A 17,249-nucleotide genomic window follows, 5' to 3' on the forward strand; every position below is an offset into this window, starting at 1 on the left:
AAAAAAAAAAACAAATACTGAATGGTGGGCTCTTTTTCCCTGTTGGGACAAAGAACCTTGCTATGGCTATGTCCAGCAGATCTTAGATAAAGGATTGCTTGGTATGGCCTTTACTATAATAGAAAGATTATGCCACAAACAGGATTTTCACTGTTGAAGAAAGCACAGCTTCCAAACATGTTTCCATGTTTTTGATCAGATGTACAGATTTTTAGTGCGAGAAGCGGATTTACCCACACTTTAAAATCGTAGTGTTTTCGATGCTCACTTCCTAGCGTGTGGAATGTGCGTTCTTCATCACATAAAACATGATGATGGAGAGTATAGACTTTCTACGCTGCTTGGAAACCCGGCCACTGTCTCTTTTCTCAAACCACCAGCAATAAGCAAGTTTCCATAGCAACAGTAATATAGTTTATAAATCTTGGAGTTGTTACAGTATTGCAATAGAAGAAAATAGAGTACACTTATTTGAGCACTGTTACCTACAGCACTTGGTTAATTTAAAGCATTATCTAACATACACCACCTTTCTTACTAGTTTTGTAAGATTAACAGTTTTTGGTGTAAAACAAAACATGGCGGTAAATGTTTAGTGAGTATGGCCCATAGTGTTCATATCGCAATTCTTGGTTCAATTTTTTCTTTGTGTATCTGGTTTAAATAATGTAGAATAGAACAAATTAATTTCACAAATGTTTATTATGTTGAAAATGTTTTTTTTTTTTTTTTCCAAGCTTCAATGTATATAGTATTTATTATTGCTGATTAAACCAGCTTACATGAGGATTAAAAAATATTTCAGTGTCATTGTAATGAGGTTAGATCCACAAAAAAATACATTTACTAGAAGCAGTACAATACTAGAATACCTGCAACCTTATCCAAGCTTGCACATATAAGCTGGTTTTGTTTGGCCTTATTATTGTCTTATACAGTGCTTTGCTTAACCCATTAACTAGATGTGCAATTTCATACAGTGCCATTGTAACATATGATTATCTATTTATTACAGTTTCTTACAATACTACTCTTAGATAATATATATCACTTAAATATATATTTGTACGGTATAAATTTATGTGCCCTTTCCTCTCAACTTTATACAAATTTTCGCTGTATAAAATAGGTGACATTAAGGAGAAAACATTTATACTGCTTTACAAAAATGCAACTTGCCATATATTTTGGTTCTTAAAGAAATATAAAATATTTTGTGACAAGATGGCTCAATTATTGTGAACGGCATGATATTCCATGATATTGCATGATCTTTGTTCAATGTAAACTTTGACTTTTGTAAAGTCAACATACAGCACATTATGTGCGGAATGCCTTATTCTTGAAGTAGTACAACATCCACATCATCATGGACACCTTGCAGGAGCAGCTCTCCCTGGAAAGAGATAATCTTCTTGCGTTTGGCAGCCTTTAATGTCCCTACCATTGCTTCAAAGAGGTTTGCACATCTGTCATCTCTAAACAGGACTCCAAACTTCACGCTGGTCTTTCCATCTGCATCTAAACCAAAAAGGAGTACATAGGCAAGTATGTTAGTAATGTTCAAAGCAAGTCTCTTTACAATTTGTAAATTTGTAATGTAAATGTAGACAGATAGGGCACCCTCATATACTCCCAGATTATATTAATAGGTTATGGTAATGTCCTATTCATCACAACTGAAGAATCGGTTCTCAGGATATAAAAATGTAAGTGTGACAAAGACTTCGGTCGCGCAGACAATTCGATGATACAGTAAAACTGTAATGGTCAATATGTGTGTGTCCCAACCAAATCCCTATTGATCCCTCTGTAATCCAGAATCTATTCTGGAATCGGCCTACCTAAAATTAATGTAAATGTGACTGTGCAGTCCGGCACAAAGTTATTTTTTAATAAAATATGTTATGTAAACATGCACATGTCCCACAGGTATGTTACAGGATTTATCTGGATACTACATCTACTGAATGTACTTTAATAGTTTTAAAATCCAGCACAGTTTTCCAATCCCAAGTGATTAGATGGGTTTTGCTGTACTTGGGTTATAAATGGCAAATGTTTCAGTAAACCTTTATCCAACCACAAAAGGTTTCAAATCATGATTTTACAAAAAACACTACTGCAATAAACAGATAACATTCCCTATAATGATTCCACTCAACACGCAAGCATAAATAAAAACTGTTTTCATTTTTGGTTTTGTTTGTAAACATACAGCAGGCAGCACCTGGCTCTGCTTGAGACGGCTGTCTGAACCGAGCCCCTTAGCCTTTTACTTAGAAGTACTTCAGAAAAGGGTATCCCTGTGAGTCAGAGTTGATGTGCAGCAGGGTAAAGTGAGGATAAAGAACACGATATATATGATCCATAGATAAGTATTTCTATCTATCTGGTTTCAATGTATTCACATTTATCATCATCAGTGAATCAGGCTGACCCCTGTACTAAACCACAAAGCCAACTGGCTGGTCTATTTGAAATTAGAAACAGATAAATAAATACAGGTTATATATTAATTTACTTACTTGGGCTGCCAAGTCGCCGTATCTCTTCGACCAATAACTGTACTTCATGCTCCACATTCATTTCTTCTGCTAATCTGAAATTCAGGAGGTGCATCAGCATACAATCTTGAAAGCGTTATTATGCATTACACTTTCCACTTGCATATTCGTTCACTGTAGAAACACAATGTCATAGCAAACACTTTAAAATGGGAATGGATCTAGTTAAATGATCTAATCAACGTCAGATCTTAATACAACTGCGCTATAATTTATTGCCGCCAAGCTAATTTCATTGTAATTTTACGGTATGCAGCAGGGGTGTGCAATTCATATCGCCCAACGCCTGGGACAACAAGTTTTGTCGTTACACTTTGCCTGTTGGACAAATTGTTTTTATTTATTTATTTATTTTTCCCATGTTCGTTCTGTTGCTAGAAAGACACTCAAGGTATATTTAAATAGAGCCACTGAAGTTTCTGAAAACTAAAAGTTTAAAAGAAAAAAAAAAAACGCCCAGAGTAAGGTATTAGTGGATCAGAACAAATCGTTGTGTAATTTATAACACTACGTGGTCAAGCGTGTACTTCACTGTTGGGATGTTTAAAAAAAAAAAAAAACATGAAGTTTACTGTTTAGAAGCATTTCAAAACAAACTTTCCCTGGCAAAAAAATGTAAGAATTTTTTTTCTTTCAATTTTAGTGTTACTAGCCCAGTTTGCTATTTACATTTTTTTTTTTTTTTTTTTTTTTTTTGCAATTAAAAACGGTATATTTATCTATTTATTTATTTAATAGATTTCAATAGTAGCAATATTATTTATTGGACACGCAGAATTCGATTTGTGAAACTATTAAAACATGAAGATTGACATATGTTTAAAATCTCATGGCAACCTGTATGTATTCATTCATTTATGTATTTAAATGTATTTCTTCAGTGACAGTAGTGCAGGAAAAGACTTGCAGAATTTGATGGAGCCTACTGTAAATATTGAGTGCAGTGAAACTTGACAGCTTATACACAAGTCCTTTAAAAATCTGGGGTTCAGCAATTACAAAACTGAAAGACTGTCAAGAAAGATCTGAATTCCACAAAGCAGCAGTAATAGTTGGCAATTAGTTTGTATCTGTGATGCAACAAACTAAAACACCTGTACATCAGGAGTTGGATTCAGCTTATAGAGAAAGAGTGGAAAAAAACAGGTATGTTTATATTTGAATAACTCCCAAGTATTACTTATTATAGTAGTATTCTAAAGCCCCTTTCACACTGGCACTTGTACCCGGGTCCTGGCTACCCGGGTCACAATCGATGTACTTGGATGAAGCAGCAGGGATGAAGAAACATTTGCTCTAATCAACATGTGGGTCAACGGTTCAATCCATATTACACTTGTTTTAGGCTGGTAAAGAAAAGAGAATTTAAAATTCCACTATACACATTGCCCTAGTGTTGCCTGAAACTTCTACATATCATACAGGAACCTAAGACCAATTTTCCATTTGTTTTTCGACATAGAATAAGAAAAAGTTTGAGTGGCACCTTAGTTGTTTACTTATGGGTGTTGATATTGAAATGTTCGATTTTGCCTTAACCACAGTGCTAAGGGTTTCTAAACATTACAGCTGCATTAAGATCTTTGAATAAAATGAAAACCAACAAACACATGGGGAATTTGGTCTTTGATAGAAATATTTCATGGTATCAACTATATGGTCATGATAAAAATGCATTGATGGGGGTTCAGATATGGGAAGAATTTTGGAGGTTTGTGGATGTGAGCAATAGATAACCTAATTTTGCCTAAAACCGGCAGAATCGGTTAACACTGTCATAAAGGAGGAGACCATCTACTCATAATATATCCAGTAAACTTGTTTTCTGTTGTAGGCTACCAACCTCCCTATGACACTCTAGCTCACCACTTGCTTTAAAATGTAGTAATAACAACAATGCAATGGATGTGTTTGCATCTTAGCAAAACTGCCTCGTATCGTCTATACTCGAAAAATCCTACATCCCCCCACCCCCTCACTCACACCTCACTACGAACCTGTCAGTTTAAATAGGTTATTGGAACGAGACCATTCTGTTTCTTATTTTTGTAGAATATGGGGACTTGAATATGGTATAATAGCCCTAAATAATACGACCTACTCAAAACAATGCACGACTCATTTGATTTCTTATAATTAAAAATAAAGCCTTTGCATTAACATTGTCTAGTAGTAGTACTGAACTATCCTGATGCGGAAGTAACCTCGATCCGGCAACACCCAAAGCGCGGGGGGGAAACAATTGTAGCATAGGCCGTTATATATAATATACTGGTAGCAGATATATATAGTTATAGTCTTATTTTAATATATAATATATATATATATATATATATATATATATATATATATATATATAATATAATAGTCATATTAGTATATATCTCTTACATAATCGAGACATATACACCCGTAAATTGTACTTTCAGTAAGTACAGCATAGTCTGTACACGCGATATAGCCATGAGATGGACTACAAAGACCAAGACATATTTAATTCTGTTTTTTCATATAAAAGTTGCGGTGTTTCAGTTATTCATTCTCAAATCAACAATGTTTTGCAAACGAGTATTAAAAAAACTAAGTCGTCAATGCTTACCTAAGTTCACCCTTTTTTCTCTTGGCTTTCAGCGCAGATGCTGCTGGCTCTCCTAACTCAACAGGAAGTGTGTGAAATGAGAAAGCCCTGCCATATAGCGTATAATGAGCAGTATAAATCATGACGTCAGTGTACCGAAGTATTGTTTTTTTGCACCGGATTTTCACCTTTTTACCAATCTGACACCATGACTGGAATATGATTATTTAAACTGTGAAGCGCAGGTGGTCACTTGCGCAATACAGGGCAGAAATGAAGTTGCTTGGCTTATTTGAAAACATGCTGTCTTCACCTAACCAATATAGTGCTGAATTGTGGTACTGGGCAAGAACAAGTTACTGTGAAAAACACACACACAAAAACTCCAACAGGGGGCATACCACATGTGTAATTATAATATCAGTAAGCAACTACAGATATGTGTGTTCATATTACTCAGTGGTGTTCATCACTCACAGTTAATTTACTATGTGGAATTCTGCAAGGCGACTGTGTCACTTGTATTGCATCATTGTATTCTCATCGTTTTTGTACACAATTTCAACACCGCAGTTTGCAAGATAAACCCAACCATGTGTGAAACAGTAACGGCTCCTGACTTTTAATAAGTGGGGAGGCTAAACAACAAAACCTGCTTTTCTAATAAAGTATACGCAGCACATAAGGCAAGCAACTGAATATAACAAAAGCATTGTGGACTTACTTGTTTAATGAATCCTGAGATGTAATTTGTAGAAAAAATAAATAAATAAATAAATAAACATTTTTACAGCCCATAGAAGATTTTTTAAATCACCGTAGATCACAGAATCCGGGCGGTTTTGCAGCAGCCAACCATCTGGTTTGTATGTTTTTTTTTTTTTTGTTTTTTTTTTGTACAATTAAAAAGGCAATTTTGTTTTCGGTACTCCCTGTTGAGGAAGGTCCAATGTAACCTTTGGACTACCTTTAATTTCTATTCTTATTTTTTCCTCAATTGAAAGTGATGAAAATGGCGTATCAATTAAAACAATCTACAATGTTATAAAATAAATAAATACTACATACTGTATGGAGCCACGTGATAACCTGCCTGGCAACAGACACGTCAATATTACGTCTATATATGAGGCTAGCCGCAAGCTTGCATCATGTAGCCGCTACAAATGCAGTAAAATTTGCAGAGGGTGATTTCTGGTAGACTACACATATAATCCCACCCATTTTGAGGCTACATGTTAGCCAATAGCAACACAGAGTAGACCTTGGGATACAAGACGTAAGGTAAGCTTTATTTTTTACTTTTACAAAATACACACAAGCATTTCAAACTATTTCAAGAAATATTCCCACCCTGAATGATCCAACACAAGTATATATATATATATATATATATATATATATATATATATATATATATTATATATATATACAGACACACACACACACACACACACACACACTGATTAATTTGTTTGTAGTTTTAATTCAAGTGTTTAACGAAGCTTATTATTTGGGTTTGGTTAGTTTACTGTGATTGCTACAGCCCCTAAATGAACGATTTTACAAAGTCTCACTGAAGTGCTTCACAAGACTTCACATGCGTAAACCTACTGCTGCCCACCAGCCTCGTATTTCACTAAAAGCAGTCAATTATGAGATTTTATAATATTATATATATAAACACAGTATTTCCATTTTTTCCATTGGTGTTACAACTATAGATAACATTATAGACTGGGACTTATTGCGTAACGTAAGTAAACACTCAATGTCGATAGTTACAGCTATATATATATATATATATATATATATATATATAATATATATATATATTATATATCATATATATATATATATATATATATTAGAAATTGTTATTGGTTATCAAGATCTAGAAAGCAGCTGAAGAGACAGTGTTGGTAGTGTCCTTGTAGCAGTACAGCCCTCCAAGTCAGAATAAGAGACCTTTATGACTAATGCATCTCTCATGCCCATAAACAGAACAGAACAATCTTTCCCCCTCTCTCGCTTTCATCACAGTGTTCCTGTGAGTCATTTGATTCAGAAGCTTATCTTTGAGCTCTAACAATGATGAAGATGACTGATCGTCTCTCTTTGCTCAGCCCTTAACCATGGTGCAATACATAATATTTACCATCTGTCTCAGAGAAAACTTTGCAAATGAATTAAAGTAACCATTGTTATTTAGGGTGGTACATGTGACCTGATTCACTGCTAAAGCGGCCCTTAATAAATTCCTGTGCAATGGCACTAGTGACAATGTAATGTAATGGTACTGTGATAGGGAAGCCATGGTCAGGCAGACAAGCAGGAGTGATATAAAAAAAAGTGAGAGTTTCAGCTAGTGGTATGCAAACCAGTTCCTAAGGAAGAGGGTACCAAGATCCTACATTGAAACCTGGGAACCGAATATTATGTGAAGTGTCTGAAATCGCTGTCAGACAAAGTATGGGTTTTAGTTTTATACAATGTGTCACCTCCCTCCCTAGCCATATCTCACCAATGAAACCAATGGCCTTTTCAAACAGACTCAGGTGGGCAGTGCCTTCACGAGCATCGTCTTGGAGTGGAAGGGTTTCGTGTAGTAGTTCCTGCAGAGAGGACCCTCTCCTTCTTGAAAGAAACAAACACAAGCTTTTGCTCAACACCTGTCTGTGTAACAATGGCCGTGCAGTAGCCTCAAGCAGTGGTGCAGATGCTTTTTGAGATCCCACACAGCCTCCCTGGGCACGCCCCCAAGTCAGTCCGGACCTCCCGATCAGCTCAGTGCCGGGGAAGTGCAGGAAAGATGTATTAAAGTTACAAAAGGCTGAGTGGAGATGATTGTGTAAATGTGTTTAATATTTTAATGTAAGATGGTTTGTGTAGATTATAAAGTCATGTATAATAATAGGGGATGTGTCTGGATGTGGAGGGTGATGTGTTGCAGGTGCAGTTCAAACAAAACAAAGGTCTCAAATTACGGTTTTTAACCCGCAAGGCCTTTTAATATTTGTTATTTAACAATGCTATAAAATAAAGTATCCATACCAACAGGTACGCAAAACAACCTGAAAAGTGCGGGTTCAGACGTGCGTGATGGGGTGGTGAGGTAGGGTTGGGCCTCTTGGTTCCAGCTGCAGTGGTTGTCCGTGAGTTTCAGCTCCAGATCCAAGGGCTCCCACTGCAGCTTGTGTTCAAGAGATAAGATAAACAGCTTCTGGCTTGTTAAGCACCAACCTTCAAGCAAGGGCGCTGGAATTAGGGGTGCTGGGAGTGCGGCAGAATTGTTTGTTTTTTATTTATTTACCATATTGAGCTGATCTGATTTGTATCACAGTTTGATAGCTAACTGTGGGTGCCACCATCTGTTTTGTTGAGTAACTCACCAGCTCTTAGAGGCGGTGAGTTTGTTGACGTAACATATCACTAGCCCTCGTCATTTAAATTAGGACAGATTTTTGGAAGTTTTGCTACTCAACATTGAGTTTTGGAATGTACCCAATGCAAAGGGTATACGGATGCGCAGTGTCTTCTGGGAATAGTAGTTTATCTGGTACACACTGAAAGGTATTTCCAATCAGCAGAAATGCAGAGGAAAACTACAACTGCCGCAATTCACGCATGTCAACAACACTAGCTTCAATTAACTTTAGATAATGGTGACTAAACACTCAAAGGATTTTCCACGCAATCGAGCAGAGACACAGTTTATTTTTTGTCTACCACACCATATGTTTTTTTAAATTGGCCTACTGTTATAATGGATTTCTTCTGGTCAAAATCTCTTTAACATCAATCATAATCATGCATACTAGTAAAGCAGCAATTCAACAGGGGGCGGGAGGGTTTATGTTGTTCCTCCAATTAAAACCAGCGATCGGATTACGTAATCTGCCATTACTAATACTACTGTGTGTGGTTATAGCAGATAGAAGTTTGTAACAGAGGCTTGCCTCCTCTGATGAAAACAAAACCTGTGCTTTGATCACATGATCTGCTACTGCTAGCACTGTGGTTAATAATAGACATGAGTTTATAATGGAGACTTGCCTCCAGAACTGCTGTTGATATAGGAATGTTGAAACTAGGGTTTAGGTTAAAATCTCATATTTTTCTTGCATTTTAGACAGTATTTATGTTTTTGTGTTACTGAACATTATTCTATTATAATGCTACACATATATATATATATATATATATATATATATATTATAATATATATATGTTATAATATAAAGCACCAGGCTGAGCGGAGTAGAGTGTGCAGTACATATTTAATATAGTATCAGTCAAAAAAATAAGGTTAGGTTGGATAGTAAATATGATATATATATATATATATATATATATATATATATATATATATATATATATATATATATATATATATATATATATATATATATAGTTTAAATGTAGTTGATACAGCATAAGTAAATAAATAAACAACAAATAAATAACAGAAAATGTTTTTTGAAGTTCATACTGCATAAGTCTTTTTGGCATACACCTCTCCATCTGGCTTCCTGACTGCTGCATAATACTCTCTTAGTAGTGCGTTTAGATCCTGGCCATCATATTTGTTTACACCATCGAGTTGAATTTGTTTGAATTTCAGAAAGTCAGAAAACAGTGACAGTGATGTTTTAATCACCATTTTAGTGTTTGGAGAATCCTTTTTTTTTGTAGTATGTTTTGTAATTCATTCTCTGTTAAGTCACAGAATCTCTGTTCAGCAGTTCTGTCACTTCCAGCCATTTTCTCTTGTTGTGACAAGTGCAGGGGATGGGCGGCTCATTCCTTTGAAAAGAGACGGGACTGACAGTGATGTGAACCAATCACATGTCAGAGGAAGACTATTGTCCTGTGATGTAGGGATGTTAGGGCCATAGTTAAATCTATGTTTGCTCCTACAATGAGGTTTTAATCAATCACAGGCCATAATTTCCATGCACTGTCTCCCTTGCTTCCTTTAAGGAGTCTCCATTGGTACGATCCTCTCACTGTGGAGACATGTGAGGAATGAAACTACCACTAACATAAACAGGCAGGGCAATGTTGGAAAAAGAATTGAAGTAGTAGCCTGGGATCAAACCATTACACTTCCTTTTCCTATTTGTGCCAGCACCAAGTTCAGTTCTGTCTGAATAAGTCCATTCAAGTTACACATACTAAATTATTGAAAATATATTTTAATATGAACAAATGTTGCATATTGGACATACAAATGTACACGCACAAAATTAATGGGACTAAAACAGAGCAAGAAAACTGTGAAATCAGATGGGAAAGGCTAGGGCAACTAGATTATTTATGTTGTCATAGTTCTGTTAGAACTATGACAACAAGTTAAAATAAACTCTTCGGTGTAAAAAAAACTATGATTCGACTGGCGTTTAAAACTTCCTAAATGGTTCAGATGAGGTTAACCAATAGTCACTATTTCAAATTTAGCACAGATTGTAGGACAACGGGGCACAAGTAGGACAAGAGGGCACACATGGCATCTGAGTAAAAGTAAATTCCGAACACAAGGTAGAAAGCACTTTTTAGTTTTTTTACACAGTTACAAATGTATGAAATTACTTACCAGGTGAAGGTGTCACAGAAAAAGCATTCAGAAAACAATTAGATCATACCTGTGCTGTAAATTCCATGAAGTTCTATACTGAGACAAAGTATTATGTTGATACATAGTTATTTGCATAGTCAGCAATTCATTTTCAGAAGCTAGAAAGCTACAATGAGGAGCACATATAATTGAGGGTATTTATTTAGTTATAAGGGAAAACATTGTATAACTAAAGCTATAACTTCCTCTTTCAATAACAGAAGCATCATTTAACAAAATATATTGAGGACAATGTACTCTCATGAAAACCCAATCTAAAATACTAGGGCGTAGGTTGCAATCTAACTCTTACCTTCCAGATTTTAATAATTCTTCTTTAATTGTCATCTGCCTTAGTCAGCAGTTGTCAGTTGCAGCTTGCACTGACATGTTTTGTCACTCCTCAGCAGCAAACTCTAGACATAATTAAAATACCTTTGACCTGTGAATGTATTCAGCTGAACTGTTGCATTTTAAACTGTGGGCAAGTTCACAAAATCTCAAGCAAAAAGCAAAACTTTGATTATTTGTAATTTTTATTACACATTGTATGTTATTTTATAACTCTCAAAACAAAAATAAAGTGTCAATTTTAAATCAATCCCTTTGGTGAATTATCAATTCAGGGTTTACTTTATTTGTAGAATACTTCACAATCACATGAGATCATAACACATAACAGCTACACAGCCAAGATGCTTAGCTGGTATATGTGTGTGTGTGTGTGTGTGTGTGTGTGTGTGTGTGTGTGTGTGTGTGTGTGTGTGTGTGTGTTGCTGTATTTGGGGAAAGCTGGCTGAAGGTGCATGTAAAAACTGTGCCGGAAACAGAAGTGGCAAACCAATGTTTTTCAATAAAACAGAAGACAAATCTAGCCCAATCATCTGGGCCCTATCTATACTTTGTTATATATATATATATATATATATATATATATATATATATATATATATATATATATATATGTGTGTGTGTGTGTGTATATATATATATATATATATATATATATATATATATATATATATATATTCTGCCCAAAGAATCAGCCAGCTAAGCTGTGCCTAATTCTGTAAAAACGTCTATTCTCTTGAAGACGTCACATGACCACTCGGGTAGGTTACATGTTTGGAAGAAACTATTGATTCACAGGTACAGGGTATTCTCAATGTCTTTGTTATTTATATTGTCGTATTTGTATTCCACAGGATCCAGGTTAATTCTTCAGCAGCCACTCCATGAAAGTACTGTTTCTGCACTAGCAATTGTGAAGCTCTGGCACCTCCCGGTGTCATGGAGGTTCTCCTTTTCAACAATATCCACACTTGCACAAAGTTAATTGAAAATAAAACATTTTGTTGAAACTAAGTGGTCTCTTGTGTTTTTATATGTGCACACACACTCCAGAGCAAATAACAAAGAATTTATCTTCATTTCTTAAACGGTTCGTATTTTGTGGACTGTCCCTAGCACCACACCACTTGTTGTAGTCCTGTCCCTCACCGTCCCTTTAAACACACTGTATTTTCTTGCACCACCGAAAAGTACACACATACACAAGATAGTGTAACTTCAGTAGAATGTTCCAGGTCTGTAACACACTGTTTAAAACACGCACTGTAAACTGGTAAACCTACTTGCCGTTATAGCTAGCCTCTTGTACAGACGGTTTTGCTGCTTTGCTCCTGTTGTCGTTTTTCAAACAGATGAACTGGTTGCTGTAAAACGAAGTTTCCGCAGTTTATTGTCTCCGTGACCACACAGTATCCCTACTGCCACACAGTGCACAGAGACATCTCTTCCCTTTTATGTGTTTCGTAATTATTTTCAAAATAGAGCTCATGTGGAAATTGTGATAGATTTGTTTTATAATTTTGCAGTTACTAAAGGTATTCCTCAAAGTTCTATATTGGGCCCTACCATTTGTTTTTCAATTTATATTAATAATATTGCTCAGGCAATGCTCATATTTATCTTTATGCAGATTACACTATTTTGTATTCAGTTGGTCCTACGCTGCAATTAGTAATGTCTGATTTGTAACTTAGCTTTGATAAAATTCAACAAGCCTTCTATGACTTGCTTTTTTTGCTAAATATTGATAAAACTAAACTTATGCATTTTAACAGAAAAAAATACAACAGGTTCTCTTAATAGTGTTTGAAACATTTTTACTTCTAGTAAGATTGAATTAGAGCAAGTAGCAATTGTTTTTCTCTTTCGCAATAAATCATGTTTTACATATTCTGCTAGGTACACTCCAGTTCAGTTGTCTGTTCTTTCAATACCGGATTATAGTGATGTTCTCTACAAAATAGCCTTGAAAGCTGCTTTGGGGAAGATTGATGCTTTAAACCATTCTGCTATAAGATTTATAACTGGTGCTTCTTATCTTACTCATCACTGCGATCTTTATATTATGGTTGAATGGCCTTCTTTGCACACTAGGTGATTGGATCATTGGCTTAGGTTAGTTTATAGAACCCTGATTGGGAAAACCCCACTATATATATGCAACCTATTACAGTTATCTGCTTCAGTTTACAATTTAAGATCAGATTAATTTAATAGATTGGTTTTTCCCAGAGTGTCCATTGTTTTTGGGTGTAATTCATTTCAGTTTGCGGCTGCTTATGACTGGAATGAATTTCAAATCAAATGAAAACTACAGAGTTTTGTTTCGGAGGATGTTTTTAATCGGGATCTGAATTCACTATTGTGCGATGCATGTGTTTGTACTTATTAATGTGTTGTTTATTTGTTTTTGTTTTTCTGTGTTGTATTTGTTTGGTTTGTGCTGCTGTGATGTTTGCCTCTTGACCAGAACGTCGTTGTAAATGAGAATTTTACCTCAATCTTCCTATCGGGTGAAATAAAGGTTAAGTAAAATGAAGAAATGAAAATTCAGTCATTGTTAGCAGCCTGTTTCAAAGGTTATGGTAATTGTAGTCTTTTACACACGGCCGCCATTACACACAGCAGTGCCATGTTTTATACTACAAATAATGAATACAAATTAAATAAAACATTTTAAACTTTCGTTTGGCATTTTACACCTGCCAACTGCAACTAATAAACATTATTCTTGTTATCTAAACCTTTTAACACTTTGTGACAAATAGTACAGTTACCACGGGAATAAATTGTCATGTCTTTTAGTCCAGGGTACTCTGTTCCCTTTACACAGCGCCCTCACAGGTTGGGAGGGAGATCTAACACCAAGCGTCTCAGGGCGTTATTGACTGGTGGGGGTCATTTAGGAAAAGCATATCATTTGCATACATTGCAAGTTTATGATATTAACCTCCAAGTGTTAGACCTGTAATTTCAGGGTGTAACCTGATAGCTTCTGCTAAGGGTTCAAGAGCCACGACAAATAATAAAGGTGATAAAGGGCCTCCCTGTCTTGTACCTCTTTCTAACTGGAAGTAGAGAGAGATTTTGTAATCACTGCTGCAGATGATCTGCTATTAATAAGAGATATCCAATTAAAAAAAGAAAACACTAATGAGGTCCAGCCATCGGTTTTGTTGGCCAGGCTTGTATTCTGGTGTAGTTAAGCATTGTCAGAGTTGTCATGTCTTTACTACCTCCCATTATTGAGGTGCAATTTTCCAGGATAGCCATCTATATATTAGGGACGTTAGAAAGATGTAGCTAAGAGAACAGATTTATTACTGTATTCAGTGATTATGCTACTCTTTATCCTGAAGCTTTCCTTTTATGCAGCATTAAAGCAAAACCAGTTGCAAAGGCATTGGGTCAGTGTGGCAGGGTACACGCCACCCAGTGTGTATTTTGGGTTTGTTATATGTTATTATTTAATATGTGTGTACGTTATTTGGGCAAGGGTGTTTAAAGTCATCAGGGAAGGGTTAATTGTCTTCCTTGACAAAGCAGCTCACATGCTTTGTTTTGGTTCAGTCGGAACGAGAGACATGATTCATGAGTGAAATGAAATACTATAGAAAACCAGCATGTTACTTGTTTTGTGTTTGTTCACCGTGTCTGTTTAATGTCTGTCTGTTTTGGCCATCATGGCTTTTGTTTTGAAAAGACACCTTAAACTGCATTTGACTTAAGGTTGCCACTGTCCATATATTTAAGGTCAGTCAGTAAAAAAGTCACATTTTAACACTAAAACACAAATAAATAAAAAAAAAATTTGGGGATTATGAATCAAAATAAATATGGTATATTTTTATTGCTTGCAGCTTTCACAATCAGCTTGATATACCTACACCTTATGTGATAGCTGTGAAAAGTATCTCAAGAATGCAAATTAACAATTAACTGTGCTATATGCGCGTTCAAGGAGCCAAAGCACACAAGCTCGGGAGGCATCGTCCAGCTTGCAATGCTTTTTTGTTATTGGAAATATGCTGGCTAGCCTAGCTGGCATTTATGCAGTAACAAGTGACTGACTTTTATGGATCTTAGACAGGATCTGGCAGCTGATGAAAACTGGCAATTATAAAATTACAATGTTGGCAACCCTGATTTGACTGCACAACAATGTACAGGTATATTTGTTTGTTTTAATATATATATATATATATATATATATATATTATATATATATATATATATTTGTGGACTATAGGGGACCTACAGTTAGTGGACAAAAGTTTGAGCACCTATATAGAAGTATCACATTTTTTATTTGGATAACAATCAACATATGGTGTTCTTGTCCATATTTCAACTGTTGTATGTTCATTCAGTAAATCGAGAAAGGTGATTATCAAGCTCACGCTGGCTTCAGGTTTTTTCCTAATTTATTTTGAAATGTATTTAGCACACCGCCTTCAATTAAACTCTACTGTCATATTCGGTCAGTCGTTCAGTTCATAGCAGTGTGTGAAACTTTGTCATAATTAATAACTAGTATTCAGCATAATTGACCGTTTCTGATTAAATCCATATATTATAACTTAAAAACGAAAATTATACCTTTTACAATTGACAAAGCGTGAGTAAACCTAATATATACAGTTGTAATCGAAAGTTTACATACCCCAATGGAAATGTATAATTTCTAGAAATTTCTTAAAAACAAAGAATTTTAAGAAAAATCTTTTGTAGCAAAAGTTTTGCTTTTGTGGATGAGGAAAATAAGTTATAAGAAATAGATGTCTACAGTGATCTATTTCAGCACATTTTTTGCTGGGTTTAGCAGCGCTGCGCAGGACCACGAAGCTGCTTCGGTTGTGGCTGCTTGCAATCGGTTGTGGTTGTGGTTGCCCATAGCATCTTGATCTCCATTACGAGGGCTGTTAGTTCATTCTCGTGTGAGTACTGACTGAGTGGTTTTGCCAGTAGCATGCACAGGTGGGCATCCCTGTACAGTGCTACACGCAGTAACTGCAAACCGGTGGACCCATACCGTACCATATCGGTACCTAGGTCACCGACTCGTGCTGTTCCCAACCCGGTACTGTACCATATTGTACCAAACCGGGACCGAGGTTAGCACACCGGTACAGCACCGAACCGATATCGGTTCCAACAGAGCTGTTAGTTCATTCTAACAACCAGGCTTACCTATCTCATGTGAGTACTAAGTGAGTGGCTTTGCCAGTCGCTTGCACTGGTGGTCATCCCTGTACAATGCTACCCGTGGTAACTGTGAACTGGTGGACCGAGGTCATCGACCCGTTCCGTTCCCGTACCATACTGACCCAGTGCTAAAGTGACCAAACCATCCTGGTACCGTCATGGGTCCAACTCGCTACCGACCAGGGCTTACATCCCCAGTCCGGTACCAAGCAGGTCTTGTTCAGGTCTTGAACAGCCCCATTGCTGTCTTTAAGCAGACTGAGGCAGCACCTGTACAATGTTACTGTATACTGCATTGCTACTTGCATAATGCCTGGGTTTTATCCCTACAAGACATACAAGGCCAGTCTGCTTGTTGAGGACAAGCACAGCAGATGCTCTTCCTGCCTGGGGCCAGAGTACGCAAAGGAGGTACTGGTGAACTGCCGCTTCTGCGAGTTTTGTGCACATTTCTCCAAGCGCACACTGGAGAAACATCTCTCCCATAGCTTTACAGAGTGCTCTGCATCCCTCACTCCTGCACAGCACTCTTCCCCATCACCATCTGTTAGAGAGGTTGCTCCGTTCTCACCCCATGGCTCTGTGCCAAGGGAGAATGGACGACGCACCCGGGAAAGTAGCCTGCTTCGTGGTCTTCCTCATCCTCCTCTGCCTCTCCTTCTCCTCCTCTGAGGAAGAAGAAGAAGAGTCGCAGCTCCAAGTGATCGTTGGACTCGGAGTAGATGAAGAAGCTCTGGGCAGCAGTTTCCCACCAAGGAATGGCGCTCAGAGAGTTCAGTCAGACACCACATCCCCTGCATTTAAGCTCTCCCTGTTGGCACAGCTTCTACCACTGAATAAGAGGGCCACTGCAGTCTTGCAAGTGCCCTGGCCTACAGCAGGTGAGACAAGGCAGTCCATCTTTGTTGACAAGCCTACCACCTCTCTTGCG

At 36.7% G+C, this 17,249-nt stretch overlaps 1 protein-coding gene across 2 annotated transcripts; it reads right to left on the bottom strand.

Annotated features, from left to right (window-relative positions):
- Window positions 1–683: 683 nt before the first annotated feature.
- LOC121317019 (costars family protein ABRACL) lies at window positions 684–6,094 on the bottom strand. 2 transcript variants are annotated; one of them, XM_041252531.1, is made up of 3 exons: window positions 5,870–6,094; window positions 2,529–2,602; window positions 684–1,521 (listed from the first exon to the last, which is right to left on the bottom strand). In XM_041252531.1, exons 1-3 carry the CDS (start codon window positions 5,941–5,943, stop codon window positions 1,337–1,339), a joined length of 333 nt encoding a protein of 110 aa, XP_041108465.1. In that variant the 5' UTR covers window positions 5,944–6,094; the 3' UTR covers window positions 684–1,336. The 2 variants fall into 2 exon arrangements, with proteins under 2 accessions (XP_041108465.1, XP_041108464.1); XM_041252530.1 differs by lacking the exon at window positions 5,870–6,094 and adding an exon at window positions 5,167–5,393.
- Between the last annotated feature and the right edge of the window lie 11,155 nt (window positions 6,095–17,249).

Source organism: Polyodon spathula, chromosome 6, assembly GCF_017654505.1.
Source record: "Polyodon spathula isolate WHYD16114869_AA chromosome 6, ASM1765450v1, whole genome shotgun sequence".
Classification (NCBI taxonomy): domain Eukaryota; kingdom Metazoa; phylum Chordata; class Actinopteri; order Acipenseriformes; family Polyodontidae; genus Polyodon; species Polyodon spathula.